Here is a 21123-nt window from a genome sequence, read left to right as displayed (position 1 = left end):
GTACCATTTAACTAAATATAAATTATATTAAATTGTAATAAATTAATTGCATTTTTTTTTCATTTTATAATTATTTTACTTTTTAGACTGATCACCATATTGATGGAAAGAAGGCATCTCCATTCCTATAGTATCGTTAGTTCGTGAACTTGTTTATTTATCCCATTTTATCATTTGGAGAAGAAGAGATACCTATGTAAGACTTTTTGATATATATCATACCACAGCTCCAAAAAGTGGAGGCATTTATAATTTTATTCTGGTTCTGCAATCCATTTCAAGGGGAAAAAAAACTGAAATCCATCTCTTTGATCGATGATTTGTCAAGTCCTTCAAATATCAATGAGGAATTCACCTCAAAACTAGCTGGATAGGAGATATTTCAAGCTAGGCCGGAGTATCAATTTTCATGCATCTGCACCACCGCGTTCTGGTTGGGATTCTTGTTGGGATTCGACGGCATGACTTTTAAAAGGTCTTTGCTTGTCATACTGGCAAGAACAAGGTGCATTAGGGTATTAAACAACTAAAAAAAAATACAAATTATAACGACAATAATAGAGTAAAGTCGAAAAGCTTTTGCATAGAAAAAGAGTGAATTTTACCTTCTTAAGAAAGGCATTGATCTCCTCCTCTGTAAGAGCATCCTCGCCGGCATTTTTATCCCATCCGAGTGACTGCAAGAAGGCTTCTTCTTCTGGGTCAACAGTAATGTCCGAACAAGGACTAGCATCCAGTGGGGATGTGATTTTCTTGTTTTCAACATCGGCTACCTCCAAGCTAGATGGGGATAGAACAGAAGCTGCCTCTGGGATAGCACTTGTGCAGGTTGATGATTTCTTCCTCAGTAAATTGAAAAAATCAGTTCTATTCTGAGCTTGAAAAGGAGGCTTTCTCTCCGCAGAGGAGTTTTGTGTCGACACACCGTTCCTGCTATCAACCCTAAGTCTTTGGTCAGTTGGGCTCTTCAAAGGAATAACGGCAGCAGATGGAACATGGCCAAAGTTCATTTTGCTAACACCGAGTCCATTTTTGGCAGTGGGGGATATTTCGTTCTTCTCTCGGTAAAGAACTTGAAAGTTTCCAGGCACAGGTGTTTTTGTAGTATCAAATTTAGCTGGTGGACGGACAGTGAGGTTCACATGAGGCTGCTGGCCAGTCTTATTAAGATGCCCAAACTCTCCTTTTCTTGCAACTTTCAACTTTGCCTTTTCAACCAAGCTGGAACTCTGAAAGGGAAACATGAGGATAAAAACTGTAATAACAAACTGGAAAGCAGAAAAAGAAAAACACTTATCGTAACACTACATAATGTAGTTTTTTTTTTGCTTATTAGAAATACCAAGCCTACAGCAACGAAACGCCACAAATCAAAACCCAAAAGCTGATTTCCAGCAATGGAAAACCAACAACAATAGTAACACGAGTAATCAATAATACAAAGCATTGATATAAGGATAATGTTCATCATTGTCATATACTTTATCAAGTGAGGGACTTGATTATACCATGTAAGGATTATGCACTCTAAAGCAATATCTAACTTGGCTAAATTCAAATCATGACCAAGTCAATATTAATCTGATGAATCCAATTTTTGCTAAACAGATAAAAACGAAGTATATTCTATCTATATATTACTAAGATTAACCTGCATATTATTTTATACATATAGCTCGTATCAGTTGGTTAACATGCACAAGTATATGTTATGTGTGTTACTTAGATTTATATGTAAAATATTTTACATGGAATTGGAGATTGCTTAGAGTGATCATTAATTGCTATGTGAGAGATTTTTTTAATTATTTATTATCAAGATTGATATATTATATAATAGATATAAATTCATTGTTCACAAATTATGCTATGAATGATTTTTCAATGTTAATATGGACAATATATACAACCGCAAAACTCTGCTATGTTTTTTTCCACCGCAATCCTTCTGCTATGTTTTTTTTTAATCTTCATGCCCATTGTAACAATATAGATGCTCATAGAATATTGATGTGTAATAATACTGCAGATGCATGTCGGAAGTCAGATGGTTATTTGAACCACCTGTTTCTTGGAAACAATACTAAAATTCACATACATAGAAATTTTAGGAGTGTGATTAAGCACATGAGAATTATTTTTTATGAAAATATTTCCAAAGGCATGTTGGCCCATTTGTTGTTGACCTTTGGAATCCTCTAGTGGTTTAGTTACAACAGAAATAAATTGTCCAGTTTTGATAGTTGGATTCAAAGTTTAAAATTTCTGCCAATGTTTCTGTTTTGACCAGGATGATAGGGTTTTGGTATTGTATCATGTTGTCAGAGATGATACGGTTTCGATACCATATCATGCTGATATAGTTTCACTTGTATACTATTGAGAAGGTGGTGCTTTGTTTGTATATGTGCTTGTATACTATTTTGTCTTGGTGTACTTTTGCACAAATCATATCCCTGAAACCCCTCCTAACTCAGAACTCTACAAGCCTCAACAAGTTGGCTTATACTCCACCATATTTAAGAAGCCAACATATGCTACTTGTCCCATGTTGAAGGTTTCGGTGGAGATAAACCATCATAATTAGGACACTTGTGCAGGTGTAAAGGTTTGATAATTGATCAATTCCAGTGACCAATGCAAAAAGATACTTTAAATAATAAAAAAGGGTAGATGTAGTTATTTAAAGCAGTTGTGATACAACACCAAAATGGAACAAGATCTACATAGCCTTGATAGCAAAATTGATGCCACTCGGGGGATAAACATCAAGAATCAAAACCAAATTTTTATTAAAAGTGAAGAATCTAATTGCACTAGGATCCAAACCAACAACATCACTTGGGAAAGAGGAAACATACAAGTATAATAATCATGCATGAACATTATCTTAAAGGACATATTCATATTCTTATGCAGCAACTTTTAGTAGGTTTCTATTCAAGCACTAAAAATGCAGTTTGTACCACTATGCAACAGTAAGAGAGACAGCTACTTATATGACCTAATCAAATCTTTTTCTGCTAATCTTCCCTGTCTTGTTATATTTTGAGCCAAGAACACTAATGAAAGAAGGGGGAAAAGTTTTAATTCTCCTAAATGAGAGCATCAACAAAATACACTTCAACAATTAATCTTATACTCCATGGTAAATGGGATAAAATCTTAGGATGAAAAAAAAAGTGGTTGCAAACTTTAAAGAAGTGTAAAACAAAGGTTAAGTACCTCCTATAATAATTCATGTTATGTGATTTTCAATTATATAAGTCAAAACTACAAATAATTGCAAAAATGCCATATTTGGGTTTTGGAACCTACATGTGTAATTCATATAGGAAGACTCTTCTAAGTTAAGCCACTAGAGTTACCAGTTAATCCAAACAAGCGATGCAAATGAGAAAAATATGGTTCTTTATTGAACTCATGATGACAAATAGAAAAGCATGGGAAAGGAAAGCAATTTAAATTAGGGTAGACATCAATGCACAATAAAAAAATATATAGAAGAAAGCATGAGGTAATTAAGATGTTTAATACTTACCAATCAACCTTATAATTTCTAAAATATCATGGCAGTAGTTGTGGAAAAAAATAATTAAACTAACTAGATGGCTTCTGAACATTGTGCCTGTTCACAACCAAAATTGAGTTCAATATCACCAAAATTTGAGTATCAAAAAGTGTCAGCATACCATAATGACACCTTGACAAATGGTTCTTTCATGATATTACATTGACAATCATTCTTGATGTAAAACGTATCAAGCTCCCCTACCAGACTACTTTGAAATGCTGAGACTGTTTCCATCAAACTTTGGAAATGCTCTACTTAAATATTCTCCAGAAATTAAAACTAATGTCAACAAGGAATTTAATCTCAAAGGAGATTCCATTTTAGCAAGTTTAATAATGAGCTATATGTAACAAAGTAAGACACATAAATTTTGCACCTACCGAAGCTTTAGGCGTTGAAGGAGTCACTGGTATTAGTTGCTTGCATTTCTTAAGAGTAAGCTCCTCAATCCTCTGTGTATCAACGGATAACTGCAAAACAATTAACCAAAAAGCCATTTTAAATGAACTCATTTCAAAATAAGGCATTATACACAACAAATTACCTGAAGAGTATCAACTTGTGGTGGTGCCTGAGCTAGAGTCTCTGCCATAGTGCTTCCAGCTGCAGATACTTGACCAATGGAAGCAGCTTGTGGCACAGGTGAGGACACAGTTCCAGTAGTTTCAACTTTAACTGGTACTTCTGCAAGGACTGAAGTTCCTATTATGACAGGAGAAGAAATGGGAAGACTCTGAACAGAACTTCTAATACCAAGAGGTGATACACCACCTCCATCTGAAAACCCTTGCCTCCCATCAGCTCGAAGGGTTGGGAAATCTTTCTCAAAAGCTGTATTGCTAATGCTGCTAATTGCAGCTCCCCCATGAGGAACACTATTATTTCCACTACTTCCAAGTCTTTTAGACCAAGGTTCGACTTGCCTTCCTTCTATTGTAGATTGGAAATTCCTTAAGTCATCTTTTTCAGATTTAGGAGATGAAACACGACAATTGAATCCATTATCAACAAAAACTGACCTATTTTCACTATCACGTCGGTCAAAATCCTTATCTTGGTTTCTATCGCGAGACCTTCGAAAACTACTATATATCTGAGATTTGGCGAAGCTACTTTTATTGTGACTTATAGAACTGTTAGAGTCCAAACTCCTTACGTTTTGATCTTGATCACCAAGTGTTCTATTTCTCATGCCAAAATCTACGTCATTTCCATCTACAGAAATCAATCAAAGTTGTATAAGCAAAAGAATTACCATGTGGGCATAAATAAAAAAGGAAAAAAAACAAGAAAGATAACTGCAAAACTCCTTCTTAATGCATAGAAATCATACCAAAATGTTTGGAAGAGCTAGCTCGCACAACATTGTTGGAAGTGCTCCCGTTTGCAAATCTGTACCACTGTGGAACCAATGCTGGTTCACCTTGCTCCATCCTCAGCGCATACCATTATATATAAAGAGACAAAACTCTATAACTTTGGATACAATTTCTGATTGGCTCGTCCAGTGTTAATTGGGCTATCAAAAGAACTATTACCCAATAATTCTCCCAAAGAGAAGAGTCTAACTCGGTCACTATAGAACAATCACGGTTGCCAGATTAGCATCGTTAACAGACAGATTGGTCCTCCCGAATCTTAAACACATCATTAATCTCTAACCAACGTTCATCAAAATGGCCAAATCTCACACGTACCCAGCATCCACGTGAAAGGAGGGCCGATTAGAAGCAACAAGCAGAAACGAACCTCGAAAAGGGCAAAGGATGCGACAAGGTGCGAAGGACCGAAAACCCTAGATTCAGAGGGGATTGCGAAGAAGACGAAATTGGAGCCGAGGCAAGAAAACAGAAATGGTGAAGCCGTCTGGGCTTGAAGTCGATGGTCGTCCGGAGTTGGGGTCGCCGGAGGTGAGTCAGTCTGCTTCCTCGCTCGCTGTTGGCTCAGTAGTGTTCGGAGTTCTCGGCGGGCGATAGGGATTTGGTTAGCGCTGGGCTGCTGCTGCGGTTTCCTTCCGTCGGCTTCGTGATAAAGGAAGGAGGAGTAGGGCAGCGCAGCGGTGGTAAAAGACAGGCCTGACGATGACTGTGTGTACTCAATCCTAGCCGTCGATCAACATGATCCAGGTCAATTGCCATAAAGCCGGGCTTGGGGGTCCATGTTTCATTTAATACGCTACAAATATTTTTTTTCCTAAAATACTCGAGGATGGGGTTGTGTTTAAAAAACATATATAAGGACATACATAATTTGGATATAATATTTAAATAAAATAAAATTAAAATTAAAATTAACAAAAATTTATATTAGATGTACGGATTGAACAGCATAAAATATCCGATATATTATTATATATATATATATATATATATATATATATATTTATATAGTCTTTAATATTTAAAATACTTTTTATTTTTTCTTTTATAAAAAAGTGAAATCTACCATTCCAATGACTCCACACGATTGACCCACGATCATCTGTAAAGAAATAAATTAAAAAATTACAATTGACTACGATAGAAGAGGGTATTGTTATTCAAACCCTTACTTTCTTCTGCAACTCTGTTCTATCGTAACCAACTCAACTATGTCCCGAGGAAAAAAAATACTTCTCATTTCTTTTATAATTCTGCTCCGTCGTAAATAACACCCATAATGATTCCTTTAGACATCCTTATACTTCAATTAGTACCTTAAGAAATCATCAAATAATTTTAATAAAAATTGATAACCTAAAAACTCAAATTTATACTAAATAAACACCGTTACACCCATAATGATTCCTTTTAAAAGATGACTCAATACAATAAAAGGTGATAACTCACCTTCATCGTTCCTCATTATCAACCTCACAACGAGATGAAAAAAGTAAATCACGATACCGAATGACTAACTAAATAGGAGAATATAAATCCCAAGAGAATAAATTTCACGAAAATCAATTTTTACCCAATACAACAACTCTAATATTTGAGTACCAATTCGACTACACCAATGGAGACATCAGGACATGAATCTAGAAGATTCAAAAGGAACTATTAAAAATGTAACGATGTTTATTGTGCATGAATCTAAATGGCAAAACAAATAGAGTAAGGTCTAGAATGGACCAAGCTTGGTCAGTCCATTTAGGTAACATGCTAGGTTGGATCCAGCACGAACCATCATGAGTCATGCTCGACATGCCTCGTGATGGACGAGTCTAGAGCCCAACACGGGCACAAGCCTACTTAATCAATGCCTTAGTTTGATTTAGCCACCTAAATAAATAATGAAAAATATTTTAAAACCAAGTTATACAATAATATCAATTTAATATATAAGTTTTTTAAAGCCACAAAGCAATGTCTAAAGATAAGAAGAATGGATACTTAGCTTCTTGCCACACTTCAATTCCGTTTACATGAATAAAGAACATTTTTGACGCTTCAGATTAGGTTTGATTTGGACAGGTAGAGGACTAGGAGTGAATATTCGATTAAAATCAAATCGAATTAATCAAAAATCAAATAAATCAATTTGTTCGAACCGTATTTTCTAAAAACAAACAAATCAAATACTGTATATGTTTTTTTTATTATAAAAATTTTACTAATGAATTAGAAATATTTTAAAAACTAAAATAATTTAATTTATTCAATTTAACTGTCCTTTAATAATAATAATAATAACCAAACTAATAAAAAATTTTAATTCGATGTTTTAGTTTTGCTACTGAAGGATTTAACTCCATCACTTCGATTTTAAATGGAGAATAGCCTTAGTATTTAACATAGTGCAATGTTTAAAATAGTATATAAGCATCTTATTATATTTGTTTTTCTGTGTCCTTATCTTTTTAATATTTTTAACACAGGATTTGAATATTATTATTGTACATGATGCATACTAATTCTCATGTTCCAGATATCATTTGAACATCTATTGATTTTTGAAGTATTTTTTTGGCTCATCTAGTTGTTCAGGTGTGCTTTGCAGGAAGTTCAGAGATGCAAAGATTTACCTGCTCACAACTTGGAGTAGGACAAAAAGGGAGCATCTATGAGTGTTCCTTTGACATCCCCAACGACTACTTCAGCTGAATTGATGCGTCTCTTGACGTAGGCGAGACCGACATGATCCCCATCTTTTCGGCCAATCGAGTAGCTTGTAAGCACCCCAACCTGCTCAGACAATTTCAGCTAGGAGTTTCTGAGCAGTTATTGATGAAATCAAGCTCAAAATTCTTTACATCTGGCTTCTACAGGTTTCACTGATCAGTGTATTTTTCAGCCATGTAATTGTTTCGATGGCAAATTGTTTATTTCTTCAGCTTGTAAACACCATTTCCAGCTATTGAATTTCTTTCTTTATGAATCAAGAAAGAAAGAAATGATGAAGTAGAATTATTACCTTATTTCCATCTTGCATGATGGAACTCCCAGGTTCTGCCTGGCCTGACAGTCTAATTCCCCATAGTCGCTGCTTGACGCCATCATAGGTAATCAGCCTAGATATGGTCTCTTGCCCTTTATAACATCCTCAAGTATCGAAAAAAGACAGACACATCATGTAAGATTGTCATGACATATCATACTTTTGTGAATTGAACATAACATATATAACGAAATCTATCGTAAGAAACCTTTGTCGACGGAAACAGCCATTGATAAGCCTGCCTCTAATACATTATAGTCTTTAGTGAGCTCCCTGCCGGGGGCTGGCCTCCCTGCATACAAAGGTGGTATCAGCAGTTAATGTTGAACTGAGGATCACAGAATAAGAAAGAAGCTAATGGAAGAGTGAGGACAGCTCAGTAGTCATACCACCGACCTAGTTGATTAGGCAATGGAGAAACCAAGTAAAATACCTAGTCTCTCTTTGCCTATATTATACACAATCTACTTATGACCCAACGTTTTCACACATTTTACCAATCACTGGATCCAATATACTTTCTCTTAATATGGAGGTCTTGTAGAATATAATTCTGGATGAGAATAGGCACCAGAACAAGTTTTTAAACATTGAACACAATATACATATATATACACGAAGATAATAAAATCTGAAAGACAAAAAGGGATTCATTTATGGTCTGTAGAGATAGTTGAGTTGTGCATGACCTTGAAGAACTCGAAGTCTTTCCCAGGCATTAGTTCCCATTGGAATAGCACCATGAGACAAAAGAGATCTCCACACAGATCTAGCAGAAGCTGAAGATAGCATGAATGAAAAACCATCTTTAAACAAGATACTGCCGACCCCAATGGTAACTGGAGTTCCATTTACCTGCCAGTAGCAAACTTCAACATCTATTTGATAATAGAATAATGAAAGGAAATAATTATTTCCATATCAAACATCTAGAATTTGGTCGAAATTAAGAGAGGTTAAAAATACAAAAGTAATAGCTGAGAAATCTCTCTCTCTCTCTGCAATGAAAACATGTTATTTTATGATGTGTTTGATTCTTGGGAATATCTTTTCTATTTTCTATGAATTCTCAAAAAATAATTATATCTATATTTGGTTAACAATTGGCATACCAATTCCCACTGAATAGTTATTCCAAATAGCAAAAGAAATACTTATTTCTTATTCTAAGAATATCAGTTCTTTATCTATTTCATCCTTCAACTCTTCAACTAATAAAATTCAATTGCCCCAACTGAACTAACCTGGCTACATAGGCCAGACAGTCCAGTCGGGCTGGTCAAGCTGGACAGTTCAATCAGGCCAGTCAAGCTGAATGGTCCAGTCGAAGTGATCGAGTTGTATGGCATGCCAGAGAGGTCGCTTGAACTGGTCAAGCCAGTCAATTGATCTAATAGTCACATAGGTCAGCTGGTCAGTTCGCACAAATCTCTAATTGATCAGTCTGAACAGGCCTATTGTCACATCAGGTAGATCAAGATAGTTAGTTGATCCATATGTTTGAATTCGCCTTTAGCCTAATAATAAGTACCTTTAATAGTTCAAACTGACTGTAGGGTAGTCATTTCACACCTCTGCTCATTTTGAGCTCACCTTTGGCACAGACCTCTCCCCCATTCCAACAGTTCGAGATCTCTTATTCATCATCAGGTTTAAACCTTCCTCACATCCTCTATTAATCCACCATCTAACCCCAAACTCTCCTCCATTGTACCATGCTAGGAACATCTTATCATTCCTATCATGAACCTCAGATGAGAATTTATGGCCTCCTAGGTTTCCCTATCTATAATCACAACCCGGTGGGACTGCTTAGCTAGTCGCCTCAGAAGTGAATAATTTTTTCATCTGCAACAGGGATGATCTATGTTCAAACATCCCTTCCTTGATGTGAAAACCACCTTAGGGATTTTCCTCACAAGCAATATAGGTGAACCATGGTTTGATTGCTTCTCTCTAACTTTGATTTGTTTCCCACAAAGGGTATCTCTTCTAACTTTGGACTTCAAGCCTAATTGTTTCCCACAAAGGGTATTACGGGTTAAATCATAACAAATAGGTAATCTGGTAGATTATTGAACCTAATGCAAATTTTGATTTTAAGGGATTAACTAAATTAGGCTTGAGGTAAATTGGGTTCAGTTGAAAGGAAAAAAGTTGGAATTTGATTCGCCTGAAATTGATGAGTTAGATCGAGGCTTGGAAGGGTCAAGTTGGATCAGGTTAACTTGACCAAAGTGGAATAGATTGGGTACGAGTGATGGTTGGGTTGAAGTGGACATTCAATTGTCTAAGGTGGGTTTTAGTTTTTTGAGGTGAGATCAGAACTGTTGATATTATTCTAGCCTTTCTGTCTCCCAGAATCCTTTTCATGATAGTCTTGGGCTTCCATTTTATAGGTCTCAAAGTGAGTGTCAAGCCAATGAAAAGATACCACATGGATATGGCAAAAGAGCTTTAAGGGTGAAGAGCTTGTTCCTCAAAAGTGAAGTCTTTGGCTAAAGGGTCATATGTCAAGCTCCCGGCTAACACTTAAATAGTGACCCAAGCATTGTGTTCACTGTTACTAATATAAATAAACTTGTTCCACAAGGAATTTTTATTTAGAGTGCTCTACTAAAAATATATTTATCATGCACTCATTTAATACCTTAGTCCATGACCAACCAATTCTGTATCGAAGTTAATTATAGTTAGCACATGATGACTTCTTCAGATAAATCAAAAAATATAAAACTAAATTAAATGCATTCTCCTCTTCATCTTTGGCCAGGAATCCAAGTTAAATCATTGAGGTGGGAGAGAAGCACATAATATCTACCTTACTAAGTTGGAGGAACAACTATGTTGACTTGTTTGCTTGATAAAATAAAATCAGAGCAATTTCCTAGCTTGCTAACTATCATTAATGCAGGTTCAAACAAAAAGGTGGTCTTGCCATCTGTCAAAACAAAACTAGACAATCATGCATACCCTATAAGAGAATTCTACACAAGATTCTGGATGAAAAAGGCAATATAACAGAAATAGTATTTTCATTTACTCTATAAACTTTTACTATCTTGGAAGGAAAAACAATAACAACAAAAAAAAACTATAGAACTAACAATGAAGAAAACAAACCATACTAAGTGTCCTAGCTGACATGTATAGCACACGTCCATAGACCATTTGACAATATAATTTTCAGCACAATTATAAACAAGCAATATGATGGTGATAAAAGGATATTCTTCTATATTTTTATATGCAAAAAATGCAAACAGGTCATTTACACTGTAGTGTCGATGTGTACCATATGGTTGCCCAACAAGATCTCCAAGATTTAACATTTCCATTACCTTAATAAAATCACATAGTAGAGAAGTTTTTATCAAGCCACAGAAAAAAAATATGGAAAGATAAAGAGTTCATCTAACTCAAGAATGATGCCACAACTGTACTGCTCTTAGGTCCCATCAGAGTAAAAAAATATGTTTGCTTTGTGATGTCTTGAATTTCCACTTTATCAGCATAGAAAATGTACCTGGGCATGAAATCAACAACAGAAATTTAAACAAACGCTTTGAATATGGAAGGGCAACAAAATACATGGTAACAAAATCAGGTCTGCTCTAGATCCTAAATAATAATCAGGTAGATACTGGTAATCTATCTTTATTCTTTATACTCATCCAAGATCTGGTACATCAATAGCATGGCAAGTTGCTAAAGATTTTTGCAGGTTCTAGTAATATTCATGCACAAAGTACTCTATGGGCATAGCATTTTCTTAATGCATTTATAGGCTATTCACACATAAAACTGCCAATTTCAATCCCACTCTGGATGAAAAAAGGTGAGAGCAACATAGGCTTTGACATCCAACATCAATAATGTCTGCACCTATGAACATGCACATTAATTGTATTTGCACCAAATAGTAAAAGCAAACAGGTTGATGGTAATAAAGATATTTGTTCCAATAGCAAGACCATTAGCAGTTCATGTAAAAAATGCCTATGTTCTATAAGTTGTAGTAAATGCAAAAAGAAGAAATGGCAGTATTGCTTTTAATAAAAGTGATAACTCCCAACAAAGCCACACTCCTACCAAGCTTCATATGGGGTATGATAGGGGAAAACCAGGTGAAAAAAAGAGTATATAGAGTAAACCTAGTGTGCCATTACAAGAAAAATCAGGGCAAGCTAATGAATGATGTTGCTTCAGATAATACCCAACAAAGTGAAATGCTAATCATGTAACTCAAACAACAGAATCTATTTTGACTTACAGGTTCTTTTGGACCATCCCTAATTCACAAGTACAGGGAAGCAACTCCACGTAATTTATGGGGGAGAATAAACTAACAAAGTGATGACTTTCCTAGATACTGTATGAGAGAAGGGTGTTCATTAATTTAAAACTAATCTCCAAATTCTTATGTGAAGTTTAATATGGAGGCGTATCCATGCTCTACTTTTTGCTTTCATCACAATATCAATTATCAAGTTAATAAGACAATTGTTCTTCACCTAGAACATCCCAGTAATTTCCCACTTCAACATACTACGCCCAGTAATCATCGAGATACATGTTATATTGAGGAAGGAGGCTAGACAATCATACTTTCGTAGATGAAAGGCTAGCTAGCATTCATTTCTTATAATGTAATTCATTTTAATAGCACACAGAAAAGTTTTATGAGCCTTCAGTTGTTGCAGTCCATCTGCAATCCTTCAAAATGACAAGGCTGAAGGCTTTTAGAATACCTGGCTACTTTGGAAAACAAAGGGACGGGACACAATAAGTGAATAAAAAGTAGAGTATATAAGGTGAAATAGGTCCAACTTTGCATGTGAAACAAAGCTATCACAAATGAAGATTTCAGAGATCTAGATTGCTTAATGATAAATTTGGCAGTTATCCATGGATCCTACCAGATCCCTCACCTCACACCAATGTTAAAATAAAGAGAACCTTAGCTCCTCCAAGCACTTAGTATATGTTGATTAAAATGGTGAGAGTTACATGGGTGGTCAATTCCTCAAGATAGTTCCCTCTACCTATATGTATACTATCTTATCATCACTATACGTTTACACCTCTAAGTTTGGTATGTTTATAGGAAAGTACTAATCAATTAACAAATAGATTCTACCACTCCCTCTCAAACTCATTTAAAGAAATTAATTAATCGTAGGAGCATTATTTAATTTGAATCTTAAAAAATTATCTGGTTGATCTCAATAGGATGCTATAAGAACCTAATGCTCCCATCAAATGCACGACACTCATTTTGGTGTTAGAGTTTGTTATGTTTTTGTACTTTGTTATATAATTTTAATTAAATTGACTTTTAATTGCTGTAGGTTTATATTTTATAACTAAACCATGTCCAAGTGTGATGAATGTTGGCATGACACAGTAGCAAAACTGTACCATTCCAACCATTGAGTGAAACTGAAACATAGGGGATGATACTTAAACCCTTGATCCAGCATGTTTGTCATAAATTATAAATTAAATTATATTTGATTTTCACAAAGGTACTCTTCATTTTCTTAGTCTTTATTTAATAAAGAGAAAGCAAGCATGGACTCAATTACAATGTCCAACCCAAAAGGTCTTATCAAACTGAAAGAAATGAGGTTTAAGAGTGTTATCATGTCAATTAGATGCAACAAAGCAGTTCTGCAAATTCTGTTAACAAGTTACTAAAAACAAGAGATTACAAGCTCTGATTTATAATGTATCCAGCAAAATATTGACAGAAACAAATAAATTCATTTAAAAGAAACAGATTTATTCACACAATGGTTTGGTTACAGCTGATAATGATGCTGTCTACAACCAGAAGTAATTAGGTAAAGAAAGAATGATTATTGATGTTGTATAACGAGCAATAATGGAAAAGTGCACGAAAATGATTGATTATTTGAAATAATTATAAAATAGAGAATCACATACTTGTTAAGCATTTCAGTTATGCTTTCGGAGGTAGAAGGTGACAGAAGTAACAGAACTGCATTCTTCTGAAAAAAAGAAAGACAATAGCATAGTTATAAATTTTTATCAAAATTGGTGGAATGAGGAAAGTATCCATTTAGAGTAACAGCAATAAATCAGAAAACAAACCATAACCCACGCATGAGCAATGTCAATTGTTCGAGCTGTTGCAGTAACCAAAACAGTATCACAACCCTGCATATCACTTTTTCAGATATTACCAATCACAATAAACAAGCTGTTAGATCATTTTAAAAAATAAACAGAATGAAAATTTTAATTACCTCTCCTTCAGTTAGATCATCAAACTTTGCTGTAGATTGGTTGTGAAGAAACTGAACTCTATCTTCACCAGTTACTGAAGATTAAAGAAATCATAACAAGCTAACTAGCAGCTAAGAGGGACAAAAGTGTGCAGCTAAATTTCACTAATTTATAGACTGGATTTTCTCAGCAATTAGTAAGAAGTTCAATAGCTAAAAGAGATATAGTCTAACAAAAAGATTAATAAAACCAATTAATACTGATGTCATCAGAAACCCTGTCATCCATGTAGTTTGAGCACATCTAGAAAAACAAACAATTGTGATATTTGCAAAAAGAATGCTGATAGAACTAGCAATATATTATCAGTTTGAGAAGGTGCTAATTTATAATGGAATTGATAATTCACTTAGGTTGTAGATAGATATTAAAGAACAAAGCCTGTCCCGAGAATAATTATTTCATGAAAAGAACAGCATCTTCAAACCAACTTTTCAAGTGATGTTCTCTGAAACAAAAGTAAATCCAATAAGGGATGTTGGAAGGAGCATTGCTATATCTTGCTCTAGACCACTGAGCCTGTCCATGTGAAGGGGAAGAAATCCTCCACCTAGGAGACTCGCTACTTTGGGTTAGATTGAGTTCTCAGTTGAACTTTAACATAGTACGAGAGCAAGAAGTCTAGAGTTTGAATCCCAATTATGTCAAAAAAAAAAAATGAAAAAAAAAGAATGTACCTGTGAGTTATGATGACTGTGAGGGGGTATGCTAAAGGTAGAAGACTCCATACTTATTAGTCCACATGAACATAAATATAAATTTCTCTCTTTCCTAAGACAGCACAAACTCAACTTTTGGTAGTAACTTTATCATCATACTAAAATAGATTAAAGTCATCATAACCTACAACCTGCATATCACAGCCCTTCCCCATTACATATTTCACTACACTACAGCCACCCAATTACTCCTAGTAAGATAAAGTGACAACACAATTACCTAACTGCTCAATGCCAACTAAGAACTTCACAAACCATGGAGCTTAACAACTCCTTATCCAAACTGTAGGATTGAAAAAAAAGATCTTTCGACATGTGGTACTAATATTGATACCTTTGTATGTCCATCAACATATATTGGTTCACCAACAAGAGTTGGCCTTAATAGGCACCACTGAAATCAATCAGAACCGGTACCAACATAAAATAAGGATGCATACATGCTCCCAAGTTCTCATATAGGATCATCATATGCATTAGAGCTAATAATAAGTTGAGAATATGATGAACCTCAATTAAAATCAATCTCAACTAAAATCTCCCACATATCCTAATAATTATGAGCTTTATTTTATTTGTTAATGTTATATCAACGTTGATACTGACTCTTCATCGTTCTAGCATCATAATCATCATCCTACATTGTATGTATAATTGTGTATAATGTTGCCCATATGCCCTTCACATATTCAAGCTTAGGTGTTAGAGTAAAGGGAACACAAGTTTGACCACCCCACCACCCGATGCATCTCTTTTATCATTGCCTCTAGGGTGTTGCATTGTTGTCAACATGAATATCATCTCCATTATCGAAGTTCAATCCTTCACTTATCATTATTTCTTTAGTTTTCTTCTCTTGTTTATTTGGGTAAAATTAATAAAATAGCTAGCAAAATGCTATGACATCAAAATTAAAAGAATTAACAAACTGGATGGTAGCCCACATGAAAATTTTGCAGCAAGAGCAGCAAATCTTTGGAAAAATACCTCTTAAACGCCCAAAATGTGACAGGTCTGCAATCTACAAGGCAAAAAACCATAAAAGTTATTTAGTTCAAACAAGAGACATTAGTATAATTTAGTTCAAACATTAATCTAATAAATGAAGCATGTTATTTTCTATTTTTAATATATTATAAATAATATAATAATATAAAATTTATAAACTATTCATTATACTTTTATATATTCAAATATAAAATTACAAAATTAATATCATTATTAAAATTTATACAAGTTAATAAATTATTCACGAACTTTGTCCATCAATATTAACAACCTCAGTTTACCAATGTTCAAGTTTATTTATTTAATTTATTTTTAAATATTGAACGACTATAAACGATCTCTTATCGAGTTGAATACCAAATTTGTTCATAATTTTTCTGTTCATTTACAATCATACTAGAAGATGCCCCAAATACCTCTAAGGGAATATCCTATAAAAAGCATAGCATCCTTGCTATTGAACCATAATTCTAATTGAAATTAACTTTTATTGTAGCACTGAAAACACTTACCAAATCTCAATTGTTAACATCAAAATATTTTAGTCACTTAACTAGAGATCCTATACCAAAATGACCAGCATATAAGCCCACAACAAAGGTTAATAGCAGTACAAGATCCTAGAACCAACCAGCGATAGAATGGACCAACAAAAAACTATCACATGGGAAAATTTTCCTGAGTCACAAAGAACTGCTGGAATTTCCAGCTCCTTGATGCTCCTAAACAAACCAAACCCATAAATATTAGCTCTAGGAACACAATCTAGCAGGGCAAGACTTAAAGATATGCCTTGGACTCCCAAGAACTAAGAAAATAGGAGAAAGAGCCAAAACTTTCTTTATCTAGTTTTTAAGAAAAGCTTTCCCAAACGGTGTTGTCTCCTCTCTCTTCCAACTCAAAACTAAGCAGCCAACTCTAAGAGACGAGGAAAGAAAGAAGACAAAGAAAAGGAGAAAGTCTCTCACAACTCATTTGGGTAAGGAGTTGCTCATAGATGAAGATGATGAAGGAAACATAATGAGCAAGGATCAACTATGGGAAGGAGGCACAAACAAGTGAATGAGAGGGAAGACTAATCTTTCCATACCACCAATAAACTCCCAACTTAAAATTAAAACTATCTCAACTTGAATCGCATCGGAATGTGGTTTGAGCTTAGATCAAGTCAGACTCAACCAATGGGCACCAATTGAGCCAATTTGTGCCGAAAGAGAGCATATTCAAATTCCTAACTCATAAGACTTAATATTAACCGTAAAAACTAACAACTAGAACTTTTTATCAAATTGATATTTAGGATATCTATAAAATTAATTATTAAATCATATAAATAGTAAAAATAATTTAGGAAACTTAGGCATATTAAAGAGGTTATCAGCAAGATTAAGAACGTACTGCAACTTCATCAAAGGCAGCATCAATTGCCATGTTATCATCTGCAAATGTTTCAGCAATATCATATTCCGTGTCAACCCCTTCAGCTATCTTGAGTTCCTATTCATATTTTTTAAGACAAATAGAAAAAACAATAATTAATATGTTATACATGTGCAGATACACCGTCAAAAATATTGCCGATTGAGGAGCCAAAAGATACTTTTTCCTTTTATGATTGGCAAATATTAATTTAGGGCATTATCTAAAATATATAACTATTGTCTTTTGAACTTGTTTTACTTAATAATGTTGACAAACATAACAGGATGTTGACGAATTATGCATTAGTTTAAAGAAAGCAATAACTTGTCTTTTTTGGCATCCATCTCTCCATATTTGACACCTCTCTATTCTCCCTGTCATTTCTCTGTCTAGACCACCCTATTCTCCTCTGCTTATTCATTCCTCCTTTCATATGGTTTCCATATTCAAATTTTAATCCATTAAGATTGAGTTCTAATCGATTTTTTTTTAATATTGAGAAAAGAACATTTCTGAATCTCTAAGCAGATGCAATATTCTGATGTTTTGAATAGTAATGGAGAAGTATATATATATATATATATATATATATATATATATATATAATATGAAAACCTAAAATATAAGAATAGAAAAAAACTTTTTTGCCAATGATATTCATTTTGTAATATTATTTAATTTCATAGATTTTTGGACAACTCTTCAAGATGTTCCTTTAAAACTACAATTATTCAAAGAGATGTTACAAGATTGCACCAAGAAAAATATTTGATGATTATTCTCAAACAATTCACAGTTAGTCATGAGTATCTGAGAATAAGGTGGTCGAATAAAGGATTCTAACATCAATAGCTTTGGTGAATTTTTAAATCATGAATCATTTGAAATGAGATCTAGATAAAAATTATAAAAAATATTAAAAAGAATTCTACTTTATTCAAAATAGGATTGACATCCAAACATATGTAAAATAATATGTAGTATAATAATATAAATGAAAAATGAAGTTGATGTTAATTGACAACATTAATATATAGGTTCATATCTTATATTGATGACATTGTACATGTATTTGTTTATTTCATTACAAAATGATTGAACAAAATTCATTATCAACCATTTAACAACTTTACTATGATATGACTTCTAAGTCACATCAATTTCACACTTATTAGACTTATTCTTCTTAATCATGGTTAGCTGTCAAGTACACCTTAGCAATTATTGGCTCCATGTTATAAAATTTTCTTATTCTATGTCATCATTGACTTTGAGATTTCATGCCCATGGACCTCTAAATCAAGGTTCGAAATCTCGAGTGGTACCAATGTTTTGGTTTTTGACCGGAATGATCTTGTTTTGGTATCATACCAACATTTTGATGTATGATGTCGGTGGTAACTTTGAGGTGGAATGAGGAAAGAGATGAAGAAGTAAAAGATAAGATAATTATATAGTAATTTCTTTCCATTTGGGATGCTATGATTTTGACTATCTTTATGGAGACAAAGTATAAAAACAATAGCAACATTATTTCAATTTTAGCATGCTAAGGGGTGTCAAATGTTGACAAATAAAATGATAGTTGTTAATATGATTGACATAACGACATAAGAGACATTGTCTTGGTGTCGAGTAGTATCGAATTTCGATAATCTATCAGAACGATATGTTTTGACTAGCTAAGAATGGTACAAAATTTCAAACCATGCTTTGTATCATATAACATCATATTTATCCTTTCTTTATTCTATATTAACTATTAGTTCGCTAGGTTTAACTTTTAACAATTCTCTTTCTTATTTGTAGAATCATATAAAATAAGGCTCGTGTTGAATTGTATCAAATTGAAAAGAGTCATCATGATTCTTTTTATTTATAGTTAATATGGATTGTTGTGTATCATATAATACAAATTGTGAATTGTATGATTTTGATAATTCTTCTTGAGAATACACATCCCATTGTCATCCTTGTATATACACTAGCATATATCTAAGTGTTAAGGAACAAATTGTAAAAGGTCAGGCTATGTTTATAAATGCACAAACCTAGGGATAGGGATAAAACTAGATTATGATAATAAGTTAGTAGAGGGGACTATGAAACTAGCACTAATTATTTTTCTCATATAAACATGATATTAAAGCTTGTCATTCCTGTCCTCCTTCCATCTTGTCGATGTCTATGAAACACATTATTCTCTCACATTTAGGCTCCTCATCTTCGTCAAGAGCTTCCTCACATTGTATCGTTGCTCCACATTAAGTGTTGGTCTTTCGCTAGAGATTTCTATTGCTCTTGAATAATTTATACTGGTAGTGATTTCTTCGTTGCCATCTCCTCTTTCTCCCTCTCTATTGGATTTATTGGAATCTATTAAAATGGGGAGGAGTCTTCCAAAATAACTAATTGTTTAACAAAGGGCCACCCTTATATATAGTCATAATAGATCACCACAGTTGTCCATTTGCCACTAATGGGCATGGACTATGGAGTCAACATTCCCCCTCACATCCATTGTGACTAAAAGGTATGTGACTAGTTTTGATATCATATTGAGTTAAAGTGGAGTCATTTTATGCTAAAATGACTAGTCATTTGTGAGAAGGGCACCATTTTAATAAATAAATCTAATGATCCACCACGCTTATCAATGTAGGACTAGGACTGATGAGCCTGAAATAACTTCAACAAACTTTCAAGAGAACAAGTATCCCAAGGCGAATTCATAATTTCTTATTATCTACCTGTGCCACTGTCCTATTTTATTGCAAGAATAAAATTTCAAATTTCTAATCTGCAATTCTTGAGTATTTCTGTAGTAGTTTGTCAATTCCAACGAGAAACAGTTGTGAATACTGATAGTAGAGTTCTATGTTTATTACAACGTATATTTGTGGTTGAGTTTTGTGCCTTCCGAATTAATACCTTTGGAACAATCATGTCTAGAGATATGATTTATTTCCATTGTGTCTAACTTTTGCATCCGTGGTCCTCACTATTCACCTCCACACTAGTGTGCCTTATTGCAAAAAAATTGGAAACACAAAAAACACATTTTTAAATGAACATAAAAAAAAATCAAAATCTGTGGAGGGGATACGGGGTTTTCAGAGACAAAAATTGATAATAATGCCCATCCATACCTCCAACGATTAATCAGGGACAAAGACTAAGACGGAATTCCAAAGATTGACGACACGAAGAGGACATACCGGGTCTTCCTCGATTGGAGGAGGTGATACATCGAAAGGAAGCGCCGAAGGAGAGCATCGAAGGGGTCTGCAAGTCCGCATTGAACTCTTTGGAGCGAAGCGAGCAGGCTGCGCTGATCTGATGAAGTCGACGCCGCAGTGGCTGCGGGCGGAGATGAGTCCGGAGAACCCTAGAAATCGCGAATGGTGCACGGGCGAGGCTAAGCAGCGATTGAAGGCCTCCATCATGCCGTCGAGTTGTTCTTGGCCGGCTACAACACAAAAAGAGCACAGCGGTGGATAGAATGATAATATTAATATTTAAAGTGCTAAATATAAACATAATATTTGATAGCATGATGGTCAACGAGTCAAATTGCACGGCATTGTTCTATCAAATTGGCAATACAACATATCACATTTTGACTTTCGTTTACTAAATCAACCTCTCTTTGGAAAGTCAAAATCCTTT

The 21123-nt window shown here is 34.2% G+C and overlaps 2 protein-coding genes across 2 annotated transcripts; both read right to left on the bottom strand.

Moving 5' to 3' along the window:
* Positions 1 to 203: 203 nt before the first annotated feature.
* LOC141832119 (uncharacterized) lies at positions 204 to 5594 on the bottom strand. The gene is made up of 5 exons (XM_074719602.1): positions 4908 to 5594; positions 4119 to 4789; positions 3955 to 4044; positions 606 to 1229; positions 204 to 491 (listed from the first exon to the last, which is right to left on the bottom strand). Exons 1-5 carry the CDS (start codon positions 5005 to 5007, stop codon positions 408 to 410), a joined length of 1569 nt encoding a protein of 522 aa, XP_074575703.1. The 5' UTR covers positions 5008 to 5594; the 3' UTR covers positions 204 to 407.
* Positions 5595 to 7434: 1840 nt separating this feature from the next.
* On the bottom strand, positions 7435 to 20918 carry LOC141832118 (putative transferase At1g60990, chloroplastic). The gene is made up of 12 exons (XM_074719601.1): positions 20673 to 20918; positions 17431 to 17529; positions 16012 to 16045; positions 14266 to 14339; positions 14111 to 14176; positions 13943 to 14007; positions 11432 to 11519; positions 11269 to 11334; positions 8683 to 8848; positions 8202 to 8285; positions 7970 to 8097; positions 7435 to 7740 (listed from the first exon to the last, which is right to left on the bottom strand). Exons 1-12 carry the CDS (start codon positions 20898 to 20900, stop codon positions 7585 to 7587), a joined length of 1254 nt encoding a protein of 417 aa, XP_074575702.1. The 5' UTR covers positions 20901 to 20918; the 3' UTR covers positions 7435 to 7584.
* Positions 20919 to 21123: the final 205 nt, after the last annotated feature.

The sequence above is a fragment of the Curcuma longa genome, chromosome 7 (assembly GCF_044706935.1).
Source record: "Curcuma longa cultivar G26 ecotype Majalengka, Jawa Barat chromosome 7, ITB_CL_G26_1.1, whole genome shotgun sequence".
NCBI lineage: Eukaryota > Viridiplantae > Streptophyta > Magnoliopsida > Zingiberales > Zingiberaceae > Curcuma > Curcuma longa.
Note: the sequence above shows the minus strand (reverse complement) of the source record. Positions and strands in the feature narration are given on the sequence as shown.